The 22,829-nt window shown below is 60.9% G+C and overlaps 1 protein-coding gene and 1 long non-coding RNA gene across 4 annotated transcripts; one reads left to right on the top strand and one right to left on the bottom strand.

Annotated features, from left to right (window-relative positions):
• Positions 1-3,510: 3,510 nt before the first annotated feature.
• On the bottom strand, positions 3,511-17,409 carry TNFAIP2 (TNF alpha induced protein 2). 3 transcript variants are annotated; one of them, XM_035261603.3, is made up of 12 exons: positions 17,361-17,409; positions 14,102-14,485; positions 13,156-13,780; positions 10,955-11,069; positions 10,698-10,820; positions 10,426-10,526; positions 9,682-9,780; positions 9,111-9,234; positions 8,090-8,212; positions 7,675-7,830; positions 7,392-7,513; positions 3,511-5,638 (listed from the first exon to the last, which is right to left on the bottom strand). In XM_035261603.3, exons 2-12 carry the CDS (start codon positions 14,448-14,450, stop codon positions 5,497-5,499), a joined length of 2,079 nt encoding a protein of 692 aa, XP_035117494.3. In that variant the 5' UTR covers positions 14,451-14,485; positions 17,361-17,409; the 3' UTR covers positions 3,511-5,496. The 3 variants fall into 3 exon arrangements, with proteins under 3 accessions (XP_035117494.3, XP_078191936.1, XP_035117495.3); XM_078335810.1 differs by having other exon boundaries at positions 16,898-17,383; XM_035261604.3 differs by lacking the exon at positions 17,361-17,409 and having other exon boundaries at positions 3,511-5,063; positions 5,506-5,638; positions 14,102-14,453.
• A 391-nt stretch (positions 17,410-17,800) lies between these two features.
• LOC144577482 (uncharacterized) lies at positions 17,801-20,762 on the top strand. Its single transcript, XR_013521613.1, has 3 exons — positions 17,801-17,910; positions 19,461-19,547; positions 19,915-20,762. It is a non-coding gene; the product is annotated as an uncharacterized LOC144577482 (long non-coding RNA).
• The last annotated feature ends 2,067 nt before the right edge of the window (positions 20,763-22,829 follow it).

The following is a 22,829-nucleotide window of genomic DNA, read 5'->3' as shown; positions in this document are numbered from 1 at the left end:
CTGCACTGTTTTTTTCCATTTAACATTGTATGTCCTGAGTTTCAACAACAGAACAGACAGAACGTCCTCATTCTTTTTCACAGCCGCATAGTACCCCATTGTCTGGGTGCACTGCAGTGATTCCCCGGTGACTTCGGATGGCCATTTAGGGAGTTTCCAGTGTTTTGCTGCTGTAATTGAAGGGGCTGGCCCGGTGCTGAAGCCACATTATATAGCTGCCAGTGCATGGAGAGGTACATTCCTGGAAGGGGAATGGCTGCCTCACAGGTTGCTGCGTTTGTCAGCCTGAACCATGAGCCCACAGTGGGTGTGCAAAACAACGCCCCCAAAGCCATGAGCCCGCCTGGTGGCCGACAGCCTCACACACACAGTGTTGTCACTCACTGGGGTATTGGTCACTCTAATGAACCACATGCCCGTTCTGCAGACATCTCAAAGTTTTAAAAAATAAATGATTAATAGAAGATTTACTACTACCCACCGTGTGGGCACGGTGGCTCACACCTGCAATCCCAGCACTTTGGGAGGCTGAAGTGGGCGGATCACCTGAGGTTTGGAGTTCAAGACCAGCCTGCCCAACATGGAGAAACACAATCTTTACTAAAAATACAAAAAATTAGCTGGGCGTGGTGGCACGTGCCTGTAATCCCAGCTACTCGGGAGGCTGAGGCAGGAGAATTGCTTGAACCCTTGAGGTGGAGGTTGCAGTGAACTGAGATCACGCCATTGCACTCCAGCCTGGGCAACAAGAGCAATATTCCGTCTCAAAAGAAATAAATAAATAGAAGATTTACTTAGCAAAAATACATATAGCCATCGCTGCAAGACTTGAATGAGATGTTAAATGTTCCACCCAATTTTCTCTCCTGGGTAAGTTTTTCTTTTGTGTCCCTGTGAGTTTTGAAAACATAATACCAGAAGAAGGGGCCCCAATTCCACAGAGAGTGAGTGGAATTGGGAGTGGAAGAGTGAGTTTCCGGGAGTGGGTCTGAGGTTGGGAGAGACCTCTGCTGATCCCGGATAGGTGCCAGCATGGGGCAGTGCCTTTGATGGGCCCTGGCATTAGGCAGGCTGCACGGGGCAGGCCTGGGTCTCCTGTTTAAGGAGGGTTTTAAGGCCACCCCTGCCAGGTTTCTGGAGATGTGGTATTCGGCTGGGATGAGGGTCCAGGGCAACGGCCAGGCGTGACAGAAAATACTTTGGGTCAATACCTGTGAAAAGAAGGAAAAAATGAAAAAAACGAGAGAAGACTTTGGGAACATCCTGGCGACCCAGCCCGCACCTGCAGACAGACCGCTCCCCCTAACTTGGCCAGGCGCTTCCCTGTCCCTAGAAGCAGCCCCACCAGCCTGGCTCCCTTGAGTCTCTTAGAAGCCCTGGGGGGATCTTTCCCTCAGCCCACCTACAGCCCCCTCCGTCTCACTCCACGGGGGTGCCCTCGCTGCCGCCCTCATCTCTCCCCTGGGGACCCCAGAGCCCATGAAGGGCAGAGGGGTCTTTCCAAGCGGTAAATCCCATGAGCCGAAAATCACCTCTCCAGCCTCTCCGGTTCCCCTCCACAGCTGGAAGGAGCTGCCCTGCCAGCCCCCTCCCTCCTGCGGGCTCCCCCGTCCACGACCACCGTTCCCCAGCCCTGCCCTCTTTCTTTGCCTCAGACCTGGAATCCCTCCCCATTCCTGCCGCCGGCCTCCGCAAGCTCCGGGCCCCCCAACCCGGGTCTGGTCCAGGCCCCTCCTCAGGACCGGGGCTCCAGCGACCGTCCCCCAGAGCCGCCCCTTCACCCCGGGGGACCCAAGGCCGGTCCCCTGCGCCTGCACCCGAGCTGCTCGGTTGCTTGCTCCCGGCTCCTGCAGGGAGGTCCTGGCCGGCTGCTCCCCAGTGCTGGAGGCCGGGGCCCCGGTGTCCCGCGGGGGCCGCGACCTCCCCGCTCACCCCCTGCTCACTGGAGCCCGGGGCCGGTCCTCGCACCAACGGCAGCACGCGCTGGCCCCGGCCCCGCTCAGGCCGCCCGGTCCCCGCGCCGGGGACTCGCCCCTCCCCGCCCGGCAGACCCTCCTCTCCGGAGATTTTCCTGGAGAAGTTACGGGGCAGATTCGAGCGCTGGCGGGACACTGGCCCGGAAGGAACAGCAGGAACCTCCGAGGCGCCGGCCGCCGCACCCTCTTCCTCCTCTCCGGGGGAGCCGCCCCTCTGCGGGGGGTGTGGGGGGGGATGCGCAGCCGGGGGTTCCCCTGGCCCCGAGTCCCGCCTCCGCGCTCTGAGGACTCCGCCCGCCCTGGCACCCGCGAGGCTGGGAGTGGCTTTGGGACCTAAGTCCCCCCCACCCTTGGGTGAATGTCTGCCAGGGCCCACCGACAGCTTCCATCGGGGCTCAAGCCCTGTCTCCCCCTTCCCCCCCCCCCCCCCCGCCAGCTCACCCGGGGTCAGGGGGCCTTGCAGGGGAGGATCGGGCTGCCCGCCACTCTGAGGGGAGGAGCAAGACATGCTGGTCCGAGGCCTACGATGCCCGCGAGGCTCAACCAGGCCGGTCCAGGGACCCACAGCCACATCGACGGGCAGGTCCAGGAGCCAGGCAGAGAGGGTGTCCTGGCGTCCCCTCCTAGGCAAGCCGCACTGCCCTGACCCTCATCTCCCTCCTTTTCTGTCACTGCACGGTGGGCCCCATGCCATCCCCTTTGGCCCCGAAAATGGAACTCTTGAGAAAGGGCCTCCCTTCCGCCACCCCAGGTCCCTGCTGCCCCAGGCCCTGCTGAAGCCCACACCCTCTGCAGGACCCTTCTTCAGGCCCACACCGCTCCCCCGGGGCCCTCCTCCAGCCTCCTGCAACGTTCATCAAGGTACCCTGCTTCCCTTCCAGGCATTCTGCTCCTTCCCAAATTCCAGGCCAGACTGGAGCGCAGGGTGGCCCTCCCTTCCCTGGCAGCTGAGGCCTTCTCTGAACACAAACCAGAAGCCCTGTGATCACAGCTGTAGCTTTCAGGTCAATTCCAGAAATGTTGAGTCAGTTCCCATTGCGATTCACGCATGGGGTTAAATGGCTGCCCTGTGTCCACCCCACTCTTCTCCTCAGTAATGGACGGTGGAAGAAGCCCCAGGTGGTCACAGTCCCCTTTTTACAGATGAGGAAACTGAGGCACGGAAGGGTGAAGTGACTGGCCATGCCCTGCAGGCAGACACTTCCAAAGCTCTTGCTCACAGCGACGGTGCGATGGTGTGGGACACGTCCTGCTGGGACCACAGGAGATGCTCTGGGGGCAGGGACAGGCTGGCGGTTGACACAGAGCCTACTAAGACAGCATTAGCCCAGACGAAGAGGCTGAGAAAGCTGCTAAGGCCACTCCCCAGCCCCCGTCATAGTGCAGCTCCCCAAATAAGCCACTCCCCAGCCCCCGTCATAGTGCAGCTCCCCAAATAAGCCATTCCCCAGCCCCCGTCATAGTGCAGCTCCCCAAATAAGCCATTCCCCAGCCCCCGTCATAGTGCAGCTCCCCAAATAAGCCACTCCACAGCCCATTTTGAATTCTGTTTTATATTAAGCTATAAAAACCTGGACCCTGTTCCACGCACATAGAAAAGCAGTACTATTAAAAAAAATATATTAACAATATCAAACACGCCAACTCCTACAAATGTAAAGGCTTTGTGCGTCACTTACACCAGCCAGTTCCTGGCTACAGCTTCATAAGGGAGTACCTGGGAAAAGGGGACGGACCCTGACTCAGCACTTCAGAGGCATCGTGGGGGCTGAGTCATGCCTGAGTCTGAAGGGCCCCCTCTCCGGCTGAGAGGGAACTTTGAAGCCCAGGAAGGAGCAGGGCCTTAAATAGAGCTCGTGTTTCCCTGGGGTAGAAGGAGGCGCCCTGCAGGACAGGGGATGAACAGAGGCTGCAGTGGGCAGAAGAACGGCCTCATGTGACAGTCCCCAGAGCCCGTGACTACATTAGGTCACATAGCCAGTGGGAGTTAAAGTTGCAGATGGAACTAAGGTGGCAAATCATCTGACCTTAAAATAGAAAGATGACCTGGGTTCTCTGGGTAGGCTCAATGTGATCACAGGCGTCCTTAAAAGCGGCAGAGCAGGCTGGGTGCCCTGGCTCACACCTGTAATCCCAGCGCTTCAGGAGGCTAAGGCTGCAGGATGGATTGAGCCAAGGAGTTCCAGATAAGCCCAGGCAACAGAATGAGACCCTGTATCTACAACAGGTAAGTAGCTGGCCGTGGGGCGCGCGCCTGGAATCCCTGCTACTCGGGGGATCGGGGCTAGAGGATCACTTGCACCACGGGGTCCAGGTTACAGTGAGCCTCGATGCCATGATCAGGCCACTGCACTCCAGCCTGGGCAACACAGCAAGACCCTGTCTCCAAAACAAAACAAAAGGTGGTAGAGGGAGGCAGCGGGGGGAGGCCTTGATGAGGCGATGGGAAAAGGATTCAGCCACCCACAGCTGGCTCTGGAGATGGAGGGGCCACGGACAGCCTCTAGAAACTAAAAAGCCAGAAATGAATTCTCCCGAGCCTCCAGAAGGAGCACCCTGCCGACACCCAGATTTGTGCCCCTGGTCAGCTTCTGACCCGCAGAACTGGAGGACCTCGTTTCAATCCACTAAGTTTGTGGAAACCTATCATGGCAATGGGAAACAGAGGCCAAAGGGTCAGAGGTCAGAGGTCAACTTTGCCCTGCCCCTGCCCAGACCTCAGCCAGACTTCTGGGTGGCAGGGCCCACAGAGGCACACCCAGGGCCTAATCCCGCTGGGGGAAGGGGGAGCCTGTGATGACATAGGAGGTCCTGAGCCCTTCTGTGGAGGACACCAAGGGCTTGGGGAACACCCTCTGGGTGAGACCTTGGGGGGATGTAGAGGGAGGTCAGGGCTCCATCCCCTGCAGGGCCAGTCTGTAGGGGCCGTGGGGCTGTCTGGGCGTGACATCTAATGCCGGCTGTGCCCCCAACTAGCCATGGGACCCCACTAGCCCCTGCCAGATGAGAGTTCATCTTTTCCTTCTTTCTCTTCCAGTTCTGTCTTCCATTCCAGCCTTGCGGAACCCAGCTCAGGGTGGCCCCGGGCTGAAGAGTACAGATGGGTGAGGCTCGGCCCCTGTCATCAGGGAGCTGGAGAGGGCCCTCGGCCTCACTCACGGAGAGGAGAGTCATGAGGCTGACAGTGGAGCACGCTGGACAGACGTGGCCCGGGGCCCCTGAGTCTGGCCGCACTCTCCCTGCTGGGTCTCTTTGCGCGCATCATCAGCTATCATTTACAAAGAGTCCTTGGTGTTGCCTGCTTGGCTGCCCACAATGGGGGCTCCTACCCCCATCGGACTTGTAAACACACCGAGGTCTGTCCATTTCCAGCCACCAAGGCCTGCACCTCCACCAGGGCTAGGCAGAAGCAGCTTCAGAGCACAGGAGGCCCAAGAGCCAGCGCTGCTCTTACCAGCTCCCAGCAGGGTGTCCCAGATACTTGCTGGGCGCTCACAAGCAGGTCAGGCCACAGGAAAAGCTAACCAACCTTTATAAGGGAAAATAGGGGCCTGGAGGGCTCCTGTGCTCCTGTGCTGACGTCCAAGATGCTCCGGATGCTCTTGACATCACTGTTGGATAGGTTCCCCTTGATGGCCAGGATGGCGCTCAGGTGGCCTTTGCTGGCGAGGAAAGCATCCCATTAGCCCAGCCTGACACCCACACCCCTGCTCACCGGCTCCCTGCACTCCCAGCCAGTGCCACAGGGCCCTAGAGCCACGGCCCGGCCCACGAGGGGGCTGCACTTCCCTCTCCCTCGCCCATGCACTCCACCTGGTGGTCCCAAGAGCAGCCATGCCCCAGCCTGCTTCGGGCCTGCACACCGGCTGCTCTCCCTGCGATGCTCTTCCCAGGCTGTGAGATGATCACCTCTCCCCACCCCTTAGGTCTTCTAAGATGTCCACCCCAGGAGGCTTTCTTGTCTCTAATCTCAGCGCCTCCCGTCATTCACACCCCTGGTTAAACGTCTTCACAACTTGCAGTTGTCTGTCTCTTTGCCTGACTATGTCATTACTATTGCTGGCCCTAAGCAGCATGTGAGCTACTTAAGGGAGGATGGAGACCTCGCTTGTACCTCATTGCACCCTAGGAACTAGAGCAGAGGCTGACACCTCGAAGCCTCCTCCATGATTTTGTTGGTGGGACGGGTAGATGGATGATGGGTGGGTGAGCAGATGGATGAGAGCTAGATGGGTGGAGGGATGGGTGCATGGATGAGTAGATGCATGGGTGGATGGGGGGGTGGGTGTTTGGGTGGGTGGATAGCTAGATGCGTAGAGGGATGGGTGGATAAGTAGATGGGTAGATGGGTACTTACGTGGGTGGTTGGAATAACAGATGGGTGGATAGATGGGTGTGTGGGTGCTTATATGAGTGGGTGGATGGATAGATGGATGGATGGATGGATGGATGGCTGGGTGGGTGGGTAGACAGGTGATTGGTGGGTGAGAGGACAGATGGTCAGATGGGGGAGGGATGGGTACATGGACGTGAGTAAATGCATGGGTGTGTGGTTGAGTGGATGATAGCTAGATGGGTGAAGGGACGACTGAATGAGTAGATGGGTGAATGGGTGCTACAGGGTGGGTGAGCAGATAAATGGATGATAGATTGCTGGGTGGGTGGGTAGACAGGCAACGGGTGGGTTCTTGAGAAGATAGAAGGATAGCCAGATGGGTAGAGGGATGAGTGGATAAGTAGATGGGTGGATGGGTGCTTATATGGGTAGGTGGCTGGATAGATGGCTGGGTGGGTGGATGGGTAGGTAGGTGGATTGGTGGGTGAGAAGACAGCCAGCCAGCCAATGGGTGAAGGAATGGGTGGATGAGCAGATGGGAGCTTGTATGGTGGGTGAATGAATGGTTGGGTGGAATGGATGGGACAAGGGACCTGGACTTGGCTAAGCTGGGGCAGTTGGGTCAACCCCAGTCAAGACCCATTCAGACGGAGCCTAACATGTCAGAGGACCCAGCCCAGGGAGAAACAATGTCCCTGGCTTACCAGACCCTCAGGCAGCCAGGGGCTAAGCCTCCACTCCTGAACATGAGCCCTGGATCCCAGGGCATAGGCCCAGGTCCCAGAAGCCCCCAGGCTGGGTGACCCTGGCCTCTCTGGTCTCAATCTCCCTGCGAGAGGAGCATCAGGCAGAGCTAAGAGTGTGGGCCATGTAGCCAGTGTCACCTTGGACACATGCTGGGAGCTCGCCAGGCCTCCCCTGTGAAATGGGAATGGGTATTGGCCTCATAGGGCTGTGGCAAAGGCCACAAGAGTAAACCCCTGGTGAGGTTCACACGGTGATTGGCATGCGGGCAGCTGCCAGGATCTGGGTTCCCAATGCCAGATGTGACGTGGTTCTCAGGTTCCCCATGTTCTCACCTGAAGTCAGGGTAGCAGGTGGCATAAGTGGCCACCTCAATCTTGATGGCACTGGGGTCCTGCAAGCGGATGATCTCAGCCAGTGTGGGGAGAGCAGGCTGCAGCCAGGTTGCACGGGAGCCCTGCAGGAGCGGACATGGTTGAAGGGACCCAGGGGTCCAGAGGCTCGGGTCAGCAACGGGTTGGGCTTGGAGAGGCACAAACAGCCTATCTCTGACCGGAAAGGACTAGGGCGGAAGAGGCAGCCATTGCAGAGGGGCTGGGAGGGTGGGCAGGGGCTTACGTGCTCGGTGCAGAAGTGCCGGATGGCGTCAGCATTGGCCAGGATGTGCCCCGCCAGCTGCTGCTGCTGCTCCGCCGTCTTGAGTACCAGGCGCCGCTTGCTGAGCTGGATGATGTACTCCTTCACCAGGTGCAGGTGCACAGCCTCCACGAGCTCCTGGGAGGGTGAGCAGTGGGCGCGTGTGAGCTGTCCGCTCAGGGGAGCTCGCCACCTCCCTTGAAGCCGGGTAGCCAGGAATCCAGGGAGAGGCAGATGCCAGAGCAAAAGGCTGCGCACATGCTCGTGCGTTCACATGCGTGTGTGTGTGTTCACATGTACGTGGGCACGTGTGAGTGAGTGTACACAGACGTGTTAGTGTGCGTATCCGGCTGCCCCCATTCCCCGAGGCCCAGCCACCAGCCCACAGCCTCCTCACCTCCTGGAAACAGTCGTGCAGTTCCGAGAACTCAGGCAGCCTCCCGCCCACGGTGGCGATGATTTTCTCCAGGGTCTCCAAGGGGACCGCCCAGCGGGTGTGCGAAAACCTCTTGAACAGTGGCTGAGACAGGAGAGGCAGGATGTGTGGTCACGCCCTGGAGAGGAAGCACCACCAGCCACAGACACGCAGACACACACACACCAACACACGTGCCTGGCGGAGGGGCAGGGGGCACTCAAGGACTCCCAGGGAACCCGGACGGAGCCCAGGTCCCTGCTACAGACAGGAAGTGGGGGCCAGCTCTGTCCACTCTTCTCCAAGGTCACCCAGCTTTGGCTCAGGAGCCAGGACAGCCTGTCTGCAGCCCTGAGGCCAAGTCCACTGCCTCCTAAATAAATAAATTCCTGCATAAACAGGACCTTGTGCTTGGCTGGGCCCGGGAGATCGGTGCCGAGTGATCTGGGGTCACTGCTTGGGCTTCCACCACACTCAGGCCTCTAGTCCCTGACACTGGGCCAAGAACCCCTCCCCTTCCCCCACTTTACCCCCTGCTAAAGAAATTACTTGTTTTCACAGCATTTTCTGTGGATTTCTTGGCCCATTACAGATGTGACCCCAGCTGCCAACAGCCCTGAGCCTCAGTTGCTGGGAGTCTGATGTAGGGACAGGGGTGGGGAGGAAGGGCTGTGGGCGCAGGAGGAAAAGGGGCTGCAGGCTTGGGACTGGACTGGGTCTAAATGGGGGAGGGGCGGTGAACCTTCTCCAGGCCCTCCCAGCCCCAGGCGGCCCCTCAGGCCAAGCCCCAGGACAGTGGTGGAGGAGTTAAAGCATGCCAGGGTCGCCACTACCAGGCATCACCCCTGCACCAGAGCTGGCCACAGTGCCATCCACCGGCCTGCAACATGTCTTCCCCACATCTTTGCTTCTGCCACTCTTCTCCGGGGGCACCTCCCAGCCCCTCCCCAAGCACGCCAACATGGAGCTCGAGATGCTCCTGAGGGAAAGAGGCTCCCGCTACCTTCAGGTCCTCACACAGGCTCTGGAGCAGGGTGGAAAAGCCGTGGCTCTTGAGTTCACCCAGGGGGCCCAGCAGGAGGCTCAGAGTGTCCTGGGGTACCTGCCACTTCTGCTCCATGGACGTCCTGGAAGGTGGAGGCAGAGAGGTCACACCAGCCTATAGCTCTGTGCCTAGGGAGCCAGGCAGCGCCCCCCCCACTCTAGAACCCTCAATAGCTCCTGGTTCCCTGGGGATCAAGTCCTCCTATCCATGTTCTCCACCCTCAAGACACCCGTCCACTGCATCCTCTCGTAACTGAGGGCGAGTTAGCCTCCTCCAGTGGTTCGTCCATCCGCCTAATAGACAGATCACAGGGTTGCTTTAAGGATAAAATAGTGGGTAAAACATCTGCCTGTGTGCTCGCCCCAGCCAGCTCTGGGGAAATGTCTGCAGCTGCTGCAGGCCTGGCGGCTTCCTCTCATGTAGCTGGTTTGAATTCCACTTGTTGGCCTAAGCAGCTCCTCCTCCACCTCCCAGCTATCCTCTCCTGCCCGCAGTGACTCCCACTCCCCAGGCCCCTCCCAACACTCACCGGAAGGACAGGCAGCTGTTGATGTTGGCAATGACATTGGCCCTGTAACTTGTCAGCCTTTTGCCTCTCTCCAGAAATTCATTAAAGTCGTGCTGGTACCTGGAGAAGTGAGAGGGGCACATTCAGGACCAGCGCAGACCCTGGGGTGGCAGCAGCAGCCTCCCAGCCGCCCTGCCAGCTCCTGGGGTTCACAGGGCGCTTTTCTGTTTGGCTCCCCATTGCCCAGAGAGGGGCTGCCAGCCCCTGAGCATCATAGAACTGGCTTCAGAAGCTAAGGCCAGGGCTCCTGAAGAGGGGACCAGCCCAGCTCTGCTGCCCCCAGCTCTTCTCCCAGGGCTCCTCTAGAGTTGGGAGTCCAGGTAGCGGTGAGGGTGCGGTTGGGTGGAGAAGCCCTCAGAGGTGGAGAGGGAGAGCAGAGAGAATTCGGACAGTGCAGACTGGGGTGTTGTGTGAAGGAGTGCCGGGGTCTCAGCCCCTCATGGGGCATATTTGAAGCCGGGAGGCTGCTCTGACGGGAGCTTTGCTGCAGGGTGGACACACGAGCCTCCCACATTGAATCCTGGTGGAGGTTGGACCACCGGAGGTCTCAGTGCCCTGGCTGGGTGGGAAACGACTCCTGGCTCAGAATGACAGGGATGGGGGAGGGGGTGGGGAGCCAGCTTGGCTCCCCACGGAGGCACTTAGGGAGGGGTCATGGCTCTGAGAGCGGTGGCTACAGGGACCCCGTTCTGGGCACACACCCACCTCCTCAGGAACGCAAGCAGCTCCACCAGCAGCACCTGCCTTATCTGCGAGCCCAAGTCCAGTGTGATGCTCTCGGCTTTGGCCTGGGCCTGGGAGATGATCTGCGGGTGGTGGTGGGTGAGCTGAGCAAGGGCTCGCTTGGACAAGGGGGCAGGGTACAGGGAGGAAACAGGCTGGAACAGAGGAGCTGCCCCAGGTGGGTGTGGGTCGGCACACAGGAGGGAATGTGCGTGCGGCTCCTCGTGCACGTGCCCCGGGGCAGAGCACAGTACCTGGATGATGTCGATGGCCAGCTCGCTGTGGCAGTGGCCGTCCAGCCTCTGGGGAGGCATGTCCTGAGCCCAGCGCTGCGCCTCTAGCTCCAGCGCTCGGGTCATCAACTCCTTCACATTGGCCTGTGGGGGAGGGCAGGTCATGGGGGCGCTGACCCCTCACCTTGCTCACCCGGAAGCCCCTGCCCATGTTCTGTCTGTCTCTGGGCCTCTCCTCTGGCGCCCCCTGCCCCTCCCTGGCGCAGGTGCAGACTCACCGCCTCATTGGACAGGAATGTAGCCTCCAGCAGCCGGATCTGCTTGGGGGGCAGGAGGCTCCCGAGCCCCACATTCTGAAGCTCACCCGCCAGCTTGGGGCTGTTGAGGATGTCACTGTGGGCAGGGGAGGCTGGCATGAGTACAGCTATACCCACTCAGCACCACCCAAGCAAGAGCCCAGGCCCTCAGCCTTGGTCTCCAGCAGGCCCAGACTCGGCCCAGCACACCCTCCCGCACCCCCACCCCGGTTACTGTCCCAGACGGTGGGTCTTCCGTCTTCTAGTTTGGTTCAGAACAGAAACCCAAAGTCATCGTGCCTCCTCTGACTCTCACCCTGCTCTTTAGGTCCTGCTCCAAAATACACCCAACCAAGTCAGCAGCCTCAAACCACCCGGGCGCCCCGGCCAGCTGCCACCAGCTCCCCGCTGGCTCACTGCACAAGCCTCCTCCTAGCCTCTGCTCCTTCTCTCACCTCCAGCAGGTCCTTCTCCACCCAGTAGCCAGAGCCACCTTTAAGACCTGATCTTCCTGCTCCAAGGCTACCTGTCACCCAGATAAAACACTGCTCCTAGTCACAGCAGCCCTGGGATCCAGCCGGCTGCCAGCTCACTGCGTGCTAGCCCTAGCCACCTCCCAGCCCCAGGAGTGGGACATCATGGGCAGGAAGGGCTGTGCCAAACTGCTCCATAGAGGCATCTCAGCTCACAGTCCTGGCACCTCTGCAGGGTCGCAGAGCTCCCAGGGACTGCCCAGCCCTGGCACTTCATAAGAGCCCTTTGTCTGCCTAGAGGCTTACAATGACCTCCTCTCTGCCCCTAACCAAGTCCAGACGCAGCTGTGTCCCTCTGTTCCCCACATTTCTGACACAGAAACTTCAGTGATGCCCCTTGGACACCGTCTCGCCAGGACTCCATGCCCAGCTTGGCTTTGGTTGCCTGTTTTGCTAACCCCAGGCCAACAGACCCCGAGGTCGCTGTGACAGGAAGACTGGCAGGAAGGGGCACAGGTGCCCAGCACTTCCTGGTGAGTCAGGGCAAGCAAGCGGGCACTGGCTCTGGGCTAGGCTGTCTCTTCCATGGCCCCCGCCCTGTGCCAGTTCCCGTATGCCCTGCTCACCCCCTCCCACCCTCCTCACTGGACCCTTTCTCTGTCCTTCTGTCAGAGGCTGACCCTTCAACACCAACTGAGCCCATAGGCCACCCAAAGGCCCCCAAGACGGCAGACACTGCCCACACTGTCTACACCTCCGGCTTCCTTCCTAAGACTTCACACTAGGATCTGGGACCAGCAGTGGCCAAGTCCCACAATAACAGCCCTTGGACTCCCCCACCCTGGGCCTGTCCACACAGCAGTACAAACCTCTCTCCATGTAGACCTCGTGCATGATGGGCATGCCCAGGGACCCATGGAGTCAGGGGATGCCTGAGGCTGCACCCCGGGGGCACCAGCTGCACAGCCAGGCTCCCACCCGAGGGCTCCAGCTCTGCTGGGGGCTCACACGGTAATCCCACACAATGAGGGTCTTTCCAAGAAGTCACCTGGCCCTAGCCCCCGCACTGTGGACTCTCCTGCCTGGGGGTACCCGCATAGCCTGCCCAGTAAATCCAAACACTCTGGCAAGCTCTGCTCAGCTCCGGGGCGCCCTGGAAGAGGACAAGCTCCGGAACATCCACCTTCCTCTCACCTTCTTCCCTGCCTGCCCTATCACCCCTCCTCCAGCCTCCCTGCCTGATGCGCTGGCCCAGAGAAGAACCACTGGCTTCCACTTCCTCCAGGCTGGCTTCCCTGACTTCTCCAGGCCTGCTCTGGGGCTCCCAGGGCCTGGCCTCCGCTGCCACAGCCCTTCCAGCCCTGCATGGTTATGGATTGCTTTGCCCCCTCCTCAGACTGGGCACTCCTGAATGAATGAAATCCCTACAGTTTTCTGTGCCTCGGTTTCCCCAACAGCAGAATGTGACTGAGGCCCAGAAAATTAAGGATTTTAAGAGCAAAGCAGACCCAGACCCAGCCTTATCCCTATGCCCAAGCCCAGTCTCTGCCCGTCCAGGCTCTGTCCGAGGGATTCCAAGTGCCACTCCCACAATGTCAGACCCAAAACTCTACAAGCACCGCCTCACTAAAGCTGGCGGGGCACAGCTCACTCGCCGCCTGCAGAGGACACCCTCCCGGCCCCCGCCCCGGGCGAGCCCCGCCCGCTCACTTGGGGTAGAGGTTCTGCACCCAGACCAGCAGCATGTAGGTGTCGCGCTCGCACAGCTCGAACTGCGCGGTGGCGGCCACGTGGGCCGCGAAGTGCTGGTGGTAGCTCTCGGCGTAGGCCGCCACGACGCCGAACTCGGCGGGGAACAGCGGCTTCAGCCGCTCCACCACGGCCTCCAGGTCCTCCTTCATGGTGCGGCCCATGTGCAGAAAGACGCTCTCGGGGACCTCGGCGCCCTCGGCCGGCCGCCCGCCCATGCGCTCCTCGGCCGCCTGGGCCACGCCGCGCCGCCACAGCTGCAGCCAGCCCCGTGGGCGCGTGGTCGCCAGCGCCGAGGTCCCCGGCCCGCCCGCCGCCGCCTGCCGGTCCTCGCGCTCCTGCTCGGCCACCACGGCCAGCGCCTGGCGCAGCCGCTCGGGCGCCGCCTCCAGCGGCCGCCGCAGGACGCCCAGCACTTGGTCGCGCAGCAGCTCGTACAGCGCCTCCACCTTGCTCTGCCGCCGCACCAGCTCCTCCGCGCTCGCGCCGCCCGCCGCCGCCGCCGCCGCCAGCTCCCGCTCCAGCGCCAGCAGCGGCCGTGCCGCCTCCAGCCGCCCGCGCTCCAGCGCCGCCTTCAGCTCCTCCACTGCGCCGGGAGAGCCGCGTCAGCCCCTGCCCAGCCCGCCCGCCTGCGCCCTGCGGGACCGTCCATCCCCAGTCGCGGGCAGGGCCGGTGGCCCACACCCCGAAGGGTGACGTCGGTGTCCCGGACTGAGCTGAAGGCCTGGTCTGCCCCGCCCCAGCCTCCCAGACAGGGGCACAGGTGAAAGCAGGGAGACAGACGCGCCTGACCGCCACACATGCCGGCCCACGGTGCGGGTGGCTCACTCACGTGGATGAGCCCCACCCCGTCCAGGCCCGGACTAGCTCTAACCCCGGACCCAGCCCCACCCGGGGCCCAGCGCACCTGTGGGCAGTGGGCCATCCAGCCCCTGCCTGGACCCGGCCGCGCCTTCGGGCTCCGCTGAGCTGGGCTGACCCTTCTTCTTCTTCCCTTTGGTGAAGACGCTGAATACATTCGCCAGGCCTTTGGACTTCTTCTTCTTCTTCTTCACCGCCTTTTCCTCCTCCCTACATAGGGCTGCTCCAGCCTCCAGGGGTGGCACTAGGTCCTCAGAGGACGCTTCCGACATGGAGGTCTCTGACTCCGCCTCTGATGTGGACGGCAACTTTTGGGGGCTTCTGGGGAAGTTGAGGGTGACTGGCACAGACTGATGGCCCGAGAGGCCTTGGAAGCGGGTCATCATCTTCAGCATCCTCCCTGGCTCTGGCCTGCAGGCTGCTGCGGGGGCTAGGGGAAGGCATCAGTGGTCACCATGGCCCGGCCCTGGCTCCCAGGCTGGAGCCCAGAGCTGTGGTGGCTGCGCTGACTGCGTTCCATCTGTTTTCACCCATCCAAGCACCAGGGATCTGGCCATCTCCTGGCCAGATCAGCGCCCACAACCTTGCTCCCTCCCTGGCCACGAGCGCCTCACCACCCACAGCTGCCCTTCCAGTACCCCACAGCCCCAGAAGCCCCCCAGACAGAAGGAGGCCTTCCCTTTATTTGGGCAAATCCTTCCCTGACAGCCCACTCTCTGGGAAAGGAGCAGGGGCTGCAGGGAGTGAACACCTCCCTGATCCCACAGGACCTAGGGGAAGAGGGACAACATGGGACAGCACAGGAACAGAGGTCCAGAAAGGTCAGGGACATGCCACAGTCTAAAACACCAGAAGCCGGCCTGAGGCTGGAACCCGCCTGCTCTCCCCAGCCCCAGTCCCTCTGCGGTCTTGCCCAGTTCTGATCCAGCTGTGGAGTCACGGAAACACAGCGGCTCCAGCTGGGCTGTGAAGGGGCAGAGCCTGACTGGGGTCTACAGAAACCACAGGGGGTGGGACCTCAGAGAGCCTTTCACATACCACTGGGGGCAAGAGGCTTAGCGAAGCACAGGGCTGCCTGAGGTCACGCAGCAACTGGGTTCCAGAACCCAGGCTTCCTGGCTCCCCCCTCCCCCCACTCCCACCCCCACCCACCCAATCCCAAATGGGATGATAGCATCATCACAAAAGCTTCCGGTTTCTGCAGCCTTTCTGGGTGCCCATCCCATCTCTTCCTCTCTCTTCCGGAAGGGTGTTATTTTGGCTTAAACTGTGCCTATGGTCAACAGCTTGGGCTTGGAACTCAGGTCACCTGGTCCCAGAGCCCAGCTCTCCCCCTGCCTCCACATCCCCCACAGCCCTGCAAGCTACATCCAGAGAGCCAAGACCCAAGCCTCCCCCAGTTCCCACCCAGCACCTGGCCATTGTCACAGCAAGGCAGGGCCCCTGGAGGTGAGCACAGCTGACCTGAAAGGGGGAAGCAGTCAGGGCCTGGGCCTCCCCGAGAACTGAGGTGACCTGTGACCATGATGCCATGGCTGCCCCACCCCAAGACTAAATACATGCAGCCTCGTCTCATGTATCATGTTAACTTCAAGTGATCCCTGAAACACCCCCACAAGGCAGGCAGGATGACCCACCATCCAGAGGAGAAACTGAGGCTACGTAGGAGGTGTTTGCCCCGAGCACAGCAGGCATGGGGGCTAGGATTGGCCCTGCTGCCTCTACAAGCCCCGAAACCCTGTCCCCATCCTAGCGGGGCTTGGCCAGAGCCTCCTGAGCGATGAGAAACCTGGGCTCCTCCCACCCCAGTCTCCCCCATGCTCATGAGGCACCATGGGCAGAGTCACACACTTCTGGATGGTACTGAGCACTGGCCTCCCAGGTGCCATTTGGGGTGAGTGTTCCACTCCAGGACCAAGAGGGGCATGCTCCGGGGAGCTTCCGGGGCAAGGCCACAGGGCATCTCTGCCCCCCACCCAGTGCCCCAACTTTGCCTCCCAGCCCCTCTCAGGTGCGTGCCAAGCACCCACAGGAGCTGGTCTGTCTGGAAGGGTGGCTCAGCCCCACCCTGGGCACCCAGGACCCACTTCTGCCGTCCTCCAGGCAGCGGAGGGCTGGGTCCTGCCAGAGACAGGGAGGGCAGGGCTGGGGAAGGCACAGGGGTCTCCCCTCCGTTACTCTGGGGTGGCGGAGGGCAGCCCTTACCACCAGTGCTCCCTGCCAGCCTCACCTCAGCCTTCCCTGTCCCACCCCTCCCAATAGGACGCAGCTGCTCAGTCCCCACACTTGCTAGGCTCTATCCAACCCCAGGCCAGCTCCTACAGGACCTCCTCAACATCGCTGCCTTCTCCCCTCTGTGACACGAACCCCAGCGCGCCTCAAGGTGCTGCTGCAGCCCTCTGGGCCTCATCCCAGGTCTGCGCCCTCAGAGGCAGCTGGTGCCATGCAAAGAGAAACAGTCGCGGTGAGGGCTCAGCACACCTCCTTCCTTCGCAAGCCTCAGTTTCCCCATCTTTGAAATAGGGGTGAGGACCCCCACCTCACAGTGCCACTGAAGGGATGTGCCAAACCGCACAGCACGGCCGTGGGGGTGAGTCTTTTGCGCCCTGAGTCTGTCCTGCAGGCGGGAGCGAGGGGATGCAGCCAGGAGGGAAGAAGGGGAGGAGGGGCGTTCCTTTGAGCCCTGCCCCTGTTTGGGTCCACGGAGGCCAGAGGGGCCTGCTCGGAGGCTCGTACTGTGCACACAGCCAGCGGCTCCACAGCGCCCCAGCCTCCCGCTGCCTGGCTTCACTGAGGCCCACCGGCCTGGCTCGCTTTCCCCGTCCGGGCTGAAGCAACGCACCTCCCGGGAGCTCCCTGGGCCCGGTTCCTTCAGTCCCGGGCAGGATGTGGAAGGAGCACCTATCCCCCGATGAGGGCACCCGGGCACAGGTGAGGAAGTGGCTTGGCCTGTGTCGCGTGGCCGGGGAGTCACGCTGGGCCTGGTTCTCCCTGCTGCTAACCGAGGGGAGACCCCTGTGCCTTCCCCAGCCCCGCCCACCCTGTCTCTGGCAGGACCCAGCCCTCCGCCGCGAGCGCCAACCCCGACCCCTCTGTGCCCGGACAAGGGGACGCTTGGGGCCAGGGCCTCAGTTTCCCTGGCATTGGGGCTGCCCGAGGCCAGGGGCCTTGGGAGCGTCCCGCCCCCTCCTGTCCCCGCCGCCGCGACAGGATCCGGGGAAGCCTCGGGGTCGGGGTGGGCGAGGAGCCGCGCGGAGCTGCGGGGATGGGCGCGTGGATGGGCGCGCGGAGGCAAAGTCACTCACCACGTCCGGGCCGGGCCGCCGCTGTCCTGGCCCCAGTTCCGCGCAGTCTGAAATAGTCCCGTTCAGCCCCGCCCCGCCCGCCCGCCCGCTCCGCCCTCTGCAACCGCGGAAAACCCGGGGGCAGAGGCCCAGGCACTGTGCCGCCCCGCTGTGTCCCTGCGTCCCTGGGGCCGGGCACGCCCGGCCTGCCCAGCGGGGGATGCGAGGCGCGGTCACTTCCTCCCAGCAACCAGGCGCGGGGCGGGGGGTCCGACCGCTCGTCGCATGTTATGTGGGGCGAGGGGGACGCCACGGGAAGGACCGGGCTGGCGGGCGCGGGGCCATTGTCCGACGACTGCTTCTGATAGGCCGCCTGGAAGGGGAGCGCTCGACCGCGTTCCCGCGTCACAGACTGGCTCCGCGCCAGCTGCGGGGACGCCCGGTCCCACCCCAACTCCCCCAGACGCCCCTCTGAGGAGGCGCCCTAGGGAGGGCTGCACAGGTGGCGCGCTGGGCACAGGGCCTGGCGCCCCTCTCGTCTAGCCTTGTTGAAATGCGTAAATGCGAAGAGGTGAAGCAGCTGACCCGGGTCATACCACATGAAGTAGCAGAGTGGGGTTCCCAGCCAAGCCCGTGGGACTCCCACTGGAGCCTTTCCCCCTCTGGGGCTAGGTCTGGGCCCCACAGGCTGCCGGAGCAGGCAGAAGGGGAGGGGCCTAAGGGCCAGACACCAGGGCCTTGTCCTGATCATCAAGCCGACTTTGCCACTCAGCGCAGGCCTCAGTTTCCCCATCCAAACCCTGTCTCTCGGGGTCTGTCTTGGGGGACGCGGGGTGGGGCATGTGGGGAGGATAGGAGGGGGCTGAGAAGGGAACCCAGAGGAGATTCACTTCCTTCCTTATTTCACACGCTAGGAATTCCTGCCCTCTGGAAAGGCCCCTGTCATTTAGGAATTTCCCGCTGGGCACCCGCTTCCCTCCTGCCTCACTGGGGCCTCTGCTCCTCCCCTCTTTCGCTTGGCTCCTTTCCCTGCCCCCTGCTCAGGCCGCCAGCCCCTCTCCACCTGGGAACAGGTCTTCCAGGACCAAGGGGGCAGCGGAGTGGGGCCGGCTGTGGGTTCAGGGTGCCCTGGGAACTGAGAACTTCCTCTTCAAGAGTGGTGGCCAAGTGCCAGGTCTGAGCTTGGATTGTCATCCATCCTGTCTCTGGGGGACCTGCAGGGGAGCAGATGCAGGAGGCCGCCAGGATGGGGTGCCAAGGCTGCCAGCCCCACCCCCTCTCTCCCTAGGGCTCCAGGGATGACACTTTTCAGATGAGTCCGCAGATCCACTGTGTCCCGAGGCTGGGAGAGTCCTTCCGTAGGCAGGGCACAGATAGAGTTCTTCCACACAGGGGCCACGAGGACACGGGCTGAGGGGCCCTGGCCCTTGCCTGCCTTCGCGGCTGGCTGCTGTGGCCTCATTGTGCAATCCCACAAGACTCTCCTGCCAGACTCTTCCCCCACCTCCCCTCCCAGCCCCAAGCAGATCTGGAAATTGCTCGGGAAGTCTGCATCTGCCAGGAGGCCGTTGTCAGGCCTTGGACCCCACTGCCCCCTGGGAGGCAGCCCCTGGTCTGCATGGGCTTTGCAGGGCTGGAGCGGGGCTGCCAACCTTGTCCCCCGCTGCTGACAGCCCCCGCAGAGCACCGGCCAGGGATTGCGAAATGAGACTCCTGCCTTGGGTTCGTGTCTGCACCCGTCCCTTCCCCTCTGGAAGCTCAGGCACGAGGGTCAATGGTCACATATGCGAAGTCTTCTGAAAATGGGGCGGCATGGAGGGCCAAGGGAGACAGCCAGAGGCACCCACAGGGCCGGAGCAGTCCTTACCCTCTTCTCAAAGATGCAGAAAACAGTTCCCAAGAGGCCAGGAACTTGCAGAGGAGCCAGAGCCAGCCCAGGGCTCCACCCCAGCAGGAAGCCAGCATCACATGCTGGGTGGGAATGTTCATGACCAGCAGCCTGCGGCTGTCTCATTCCCCAGCTCCTCAGGGCAGAGGCCAGGGCAACAAGCGATCCAGCAGGCTCTGCCTGGCGGGGAGGGCAGCAGACAGGAGCAGACTGGCAATGACCTCCCCATTTAGCCTAGAAGGCAGGTGTGCCAGCACCTGGCCAAGAGCTACAATCAGCTCCTCGCACGCAAGCCAGGGCTTCAGAGGCCAGGACACATGGTATGTCCCCTCCCTTCCCTCTCTCAGAACAATGACAGCTGACTTTCTTTTTTTTATTATTATGGTACAATACACATAACTTTATATGTAAGAAAATACATACAACATTTATAATCTTTTAAGTGCGCGGTTCAGTGGCATTAAGTATATTCACAGGTGTTCAAACATCGCCACCCTCCACCGCAGAACTCTTCACCTGGCAAAATGCAAACTCTGCCCATTCCCACTGACTCCCCTTTCCCTCTACCCCCAGGGCCTGGCAGCCACCCTTCTATGTTTTGTCTCTGTGGTCTTGACTGTTCTAGGTACTGCAGGTAAATAGAGTCACACAGCGTTTGCCCTTTTGTGTCTGGTTTCTTTCCCTCAGCATAATGTCTGCGGGATTCATTCATGTTGGAGCAGATGTCAGAATTCCCTTCCTTTGGAAGGTGGATCCATATTCCATTGTGCGGACGGACTACACCGTGAGCATCTGTTCACCTCTCCGTGCACGCTGGGTCACGCCGTGAGCATCTGTTCATCTCTCTGTGCACGCTGGGTCACACCGTGAGCATCTGTTCACCTCTCCGTGCACGCTGGGTCACGCCGTGAGCATCTGTTCATCTCTCCGTGCACGCTGGGTCAAGCCGTGAGCATCTGTTCACCTCTCCGTGCACGCTGGGTCACGCCGTGAGCATCTGTTCATCTCTCCGTGCACGCTGGGTCACGCCGTGAGCATCTGTTCACCTCTCCGTGAACGCTGGGTCACGCCGTGAGCATCTGTTCACCTCTCCGTGCACGCTGGGTCACGCCGTGAGCATCTGTTCACCTCTCCGTGCACGCTGGGTCACGCCGTGAGCATCTGTTCACCTCTCCGTGCACGCTGGGTCACGCCGTGAGCATCTGTTCACCTCTCCGTGCACGCTGGGTCACGCCGTGAGCATCTGTTCACCTCTCCGTGCACGCTGGGTCACGCCGTGAGCATCTGTTCACCTCTCCGTGCACGCTGGGTCACGCCGTGAGCATCTGTTCATCTCTCTGTGCACGCTGGGTCACACACACCGTGAGCATCTGTTCATCTCTCTGTGCACGCTGGGTCACGCCGTGAGCTTCTGTTCACATCTCCGCGCATGCTGGGTCGCACCGTGAGCATCTGTTCACCTCTCTGTGCACACTGGGTTGCTGCACCTCTTGGCTGCTATGTACACTGCTGCTATAAACATGGGTGTGGACTGGGTGTGGTGGCTCATGCCTGTAATCCCAGCACTTTGGGAGGCCGAGGCGGATGGATCGCTTGAGCTCTGGAGTTCGAGACCAACCTGGGCAACATGGTGATACCGTCTCCACCAAAAATACAAAAAATTAGCTGAGTATGGTGGCACACACCTGTAGTCTCAGCTACTTGGGAAGCTGAGGTGGGGGAACCACCTGAGCCTGGCAGGCTGAGGCTCCAGTGAGCCATAATTGCACCACAGCACTCCAGCATGGTAACAGAATAAGACCCTGTCTCAAAACAAAAACAAAGAAACAAAATAACAAGGGTATGCAAATATCTTTTCAGTTCTGCTTTCAATTCTTTTGGGTAGACAGCCAATGTCTGTTGATCTCCGCAGGTGCCAGGCTGTTCTAAGTGTTTTGTATACATTAGTCAATTTCATCAAACAACCTAACGATGTGGTACTAACTATCCCCTTTTCACAGATGAGGAAACCGAGGCACAGAGAGGTCTAGTCACGTGCCGGCCAGTGGTGAAGCCCTTTTCACAGATGAGGAAACCGAGGCACAGAGAGGTCTAGTCACGTGCCGGCCAGTGGTGAAGCCCTTTTCACAGATGAGGAAACCGAGGCACAGAGAGGTCTAGTCACGTGCCGGCCAGTGGTGAAGCCCTTTTCACAGATGAGGAAACCGAGGCACAGAGAGGTCTAGTCACGTGCCGGCCAGTGGTGAAGCCCTTTTCACAGATGAGGAAACCGAGGCACAGAGAGGTCTAGTCACTGCCAGCCAGTGGTCAAGCCCTTTTCACAGATGAGGAAACCGAGGCACAGAGAGGTCTAGTCACGTGCCGGCCAGTGGTGAAGCCCTTTTCACAGATGAGGAAACCGAGGCACAGAGAGGTCTAGTCACTGCCAGCCAGTGGTCAAGCCCTTTTCACAGATGAGGAAACCGAGGCACAGAGAGGTCTAGTCACTGCCGGCCAGTGGTGAAGCCCTTTTCACAGATGAGGAAACCGAGGCACAGAGAGGTCTAGTCACTGCCGGCCAGTGGTGAAGCCCTTTTCACAGATGAGGAAACCGAGGCACAGAGAGGTCTAGTCAGCTTGATGTATTTAAGTCGGACACAAGAAAGGACTTCCAGACCAAGGAGTTTAGATGCAGAAATGGGAGGTATCTCCCTTTTCATCTTGAAAAGAAAAATTTCCCAATCTTTCACATTACATTGTTTAGTCCATTAATTAAACCTCCACCTGCTCCCTGGAGGGCCGCAGAAGAGGCCGATTCAGCACCAGACGGAGAATAACAGCGGGAGCAGCGTCACTGGCCCTTCTGCTCGGCGTTCTTGAGCGTACTGGGTACCGAGAGGGAGGCTCTCTGGAGGAGGAGCAGTTGAAGGCAGGAGGAGTAACCTGGGCAAGGCGGAGACTGTGGGGGGATCATGAGGGGCACAGGGCCTGTGGGTGGGTTGGCCTGGCCACAGCAGTAGGCCTGGCCAGGGGCATGGCTGCAGCTGCTAGCCTTGGTCACAAGAGCAGGCTTGACCTTAGGGTGGTCCCCAGCCCCTCCCCCAGCACCCAGCTGCTTCCCTCTGCACAATGACTTGCACTTCCCACTGCCCAGGCCCTGGCTCCCAGGACCCCACATTCACCCCGCTTCTCCCTTTCACTTCTCAGCCTGTCACCAGACCTGGGTCTCTTCCCGGGGCCTCTTGTTCCCCCTGGGATGCCCTCCTTACTCACTGCATGGGGTGGGGCCATCATGTCCCATGCTGACAGATAAGGAAACTGAGTCTCAGAGAATCGAGCACAGAGGTTGAGGCCTTAAGGCTGGGGTCCCCGCTGCCACCCAACCTTCCCCAAGGGAGCAGTGACTCGCTCAGCTTCGCTTGCAGCTGCATGAGACCCTGGCTGAAGCCTGCTGACCTCCTCCGGGACTATGGAATGGCCAGGACAGCTGACCAGGAGCCACTCTCACAGTGCATCCCCTCCTGCAAAGGAGGGAGCATGAGGACCCTCAGCAGACCAGACATGTGCCATCAGGCGGTGCCCCACCCCGCCCCAGCCCCACGGGACACTGGTGACTTGCTGAT

The sequence above is a fragment of the Callithrix jacchus genome, chromosome 8 (assembly GCF_049354715.1).
Source record: "Callithrix jacchus isolate 240 chromosome 8, calJac240_pri, whole genome shotgun sequence".
NCBI lineage: Eukaryota > Metazoa > Chordata > Mammalia > Primates > Cebidae > Callithrix > Callithrix jacchus.
This window is presented reverse-complemented; position numbering and strand designations above follow the sequence as displayed.

What these genes read in the sequence shown, in the direction of transcription:
- TNFAIP2 (XM_035261604.3), bottom strand. Translation starts at nt 14,450, where the DNA reads ATGCTGAAGATGATGACCCGCTTCCAAGGCCTCTCGGGCCATCAGTCT. An exon ending in TGGCCATCGACATCATCCAG is followed by an intron (nt 10,527 to 10,697) that starts GTACTGTGCTCT and finishes CACCACCCGCAG; the next exon opens with ATCATCTCCCAGGCCCAGGC. An exon ending in CCCTATTTTCCCTTATAAAG is followed by an intron (nt 5,064 to 5,505) that starts GTTGGTTAGCTT and finishes TGTACTCTTCAG; the next exon opens with CCCGGGGCCACCCTGAGCTG.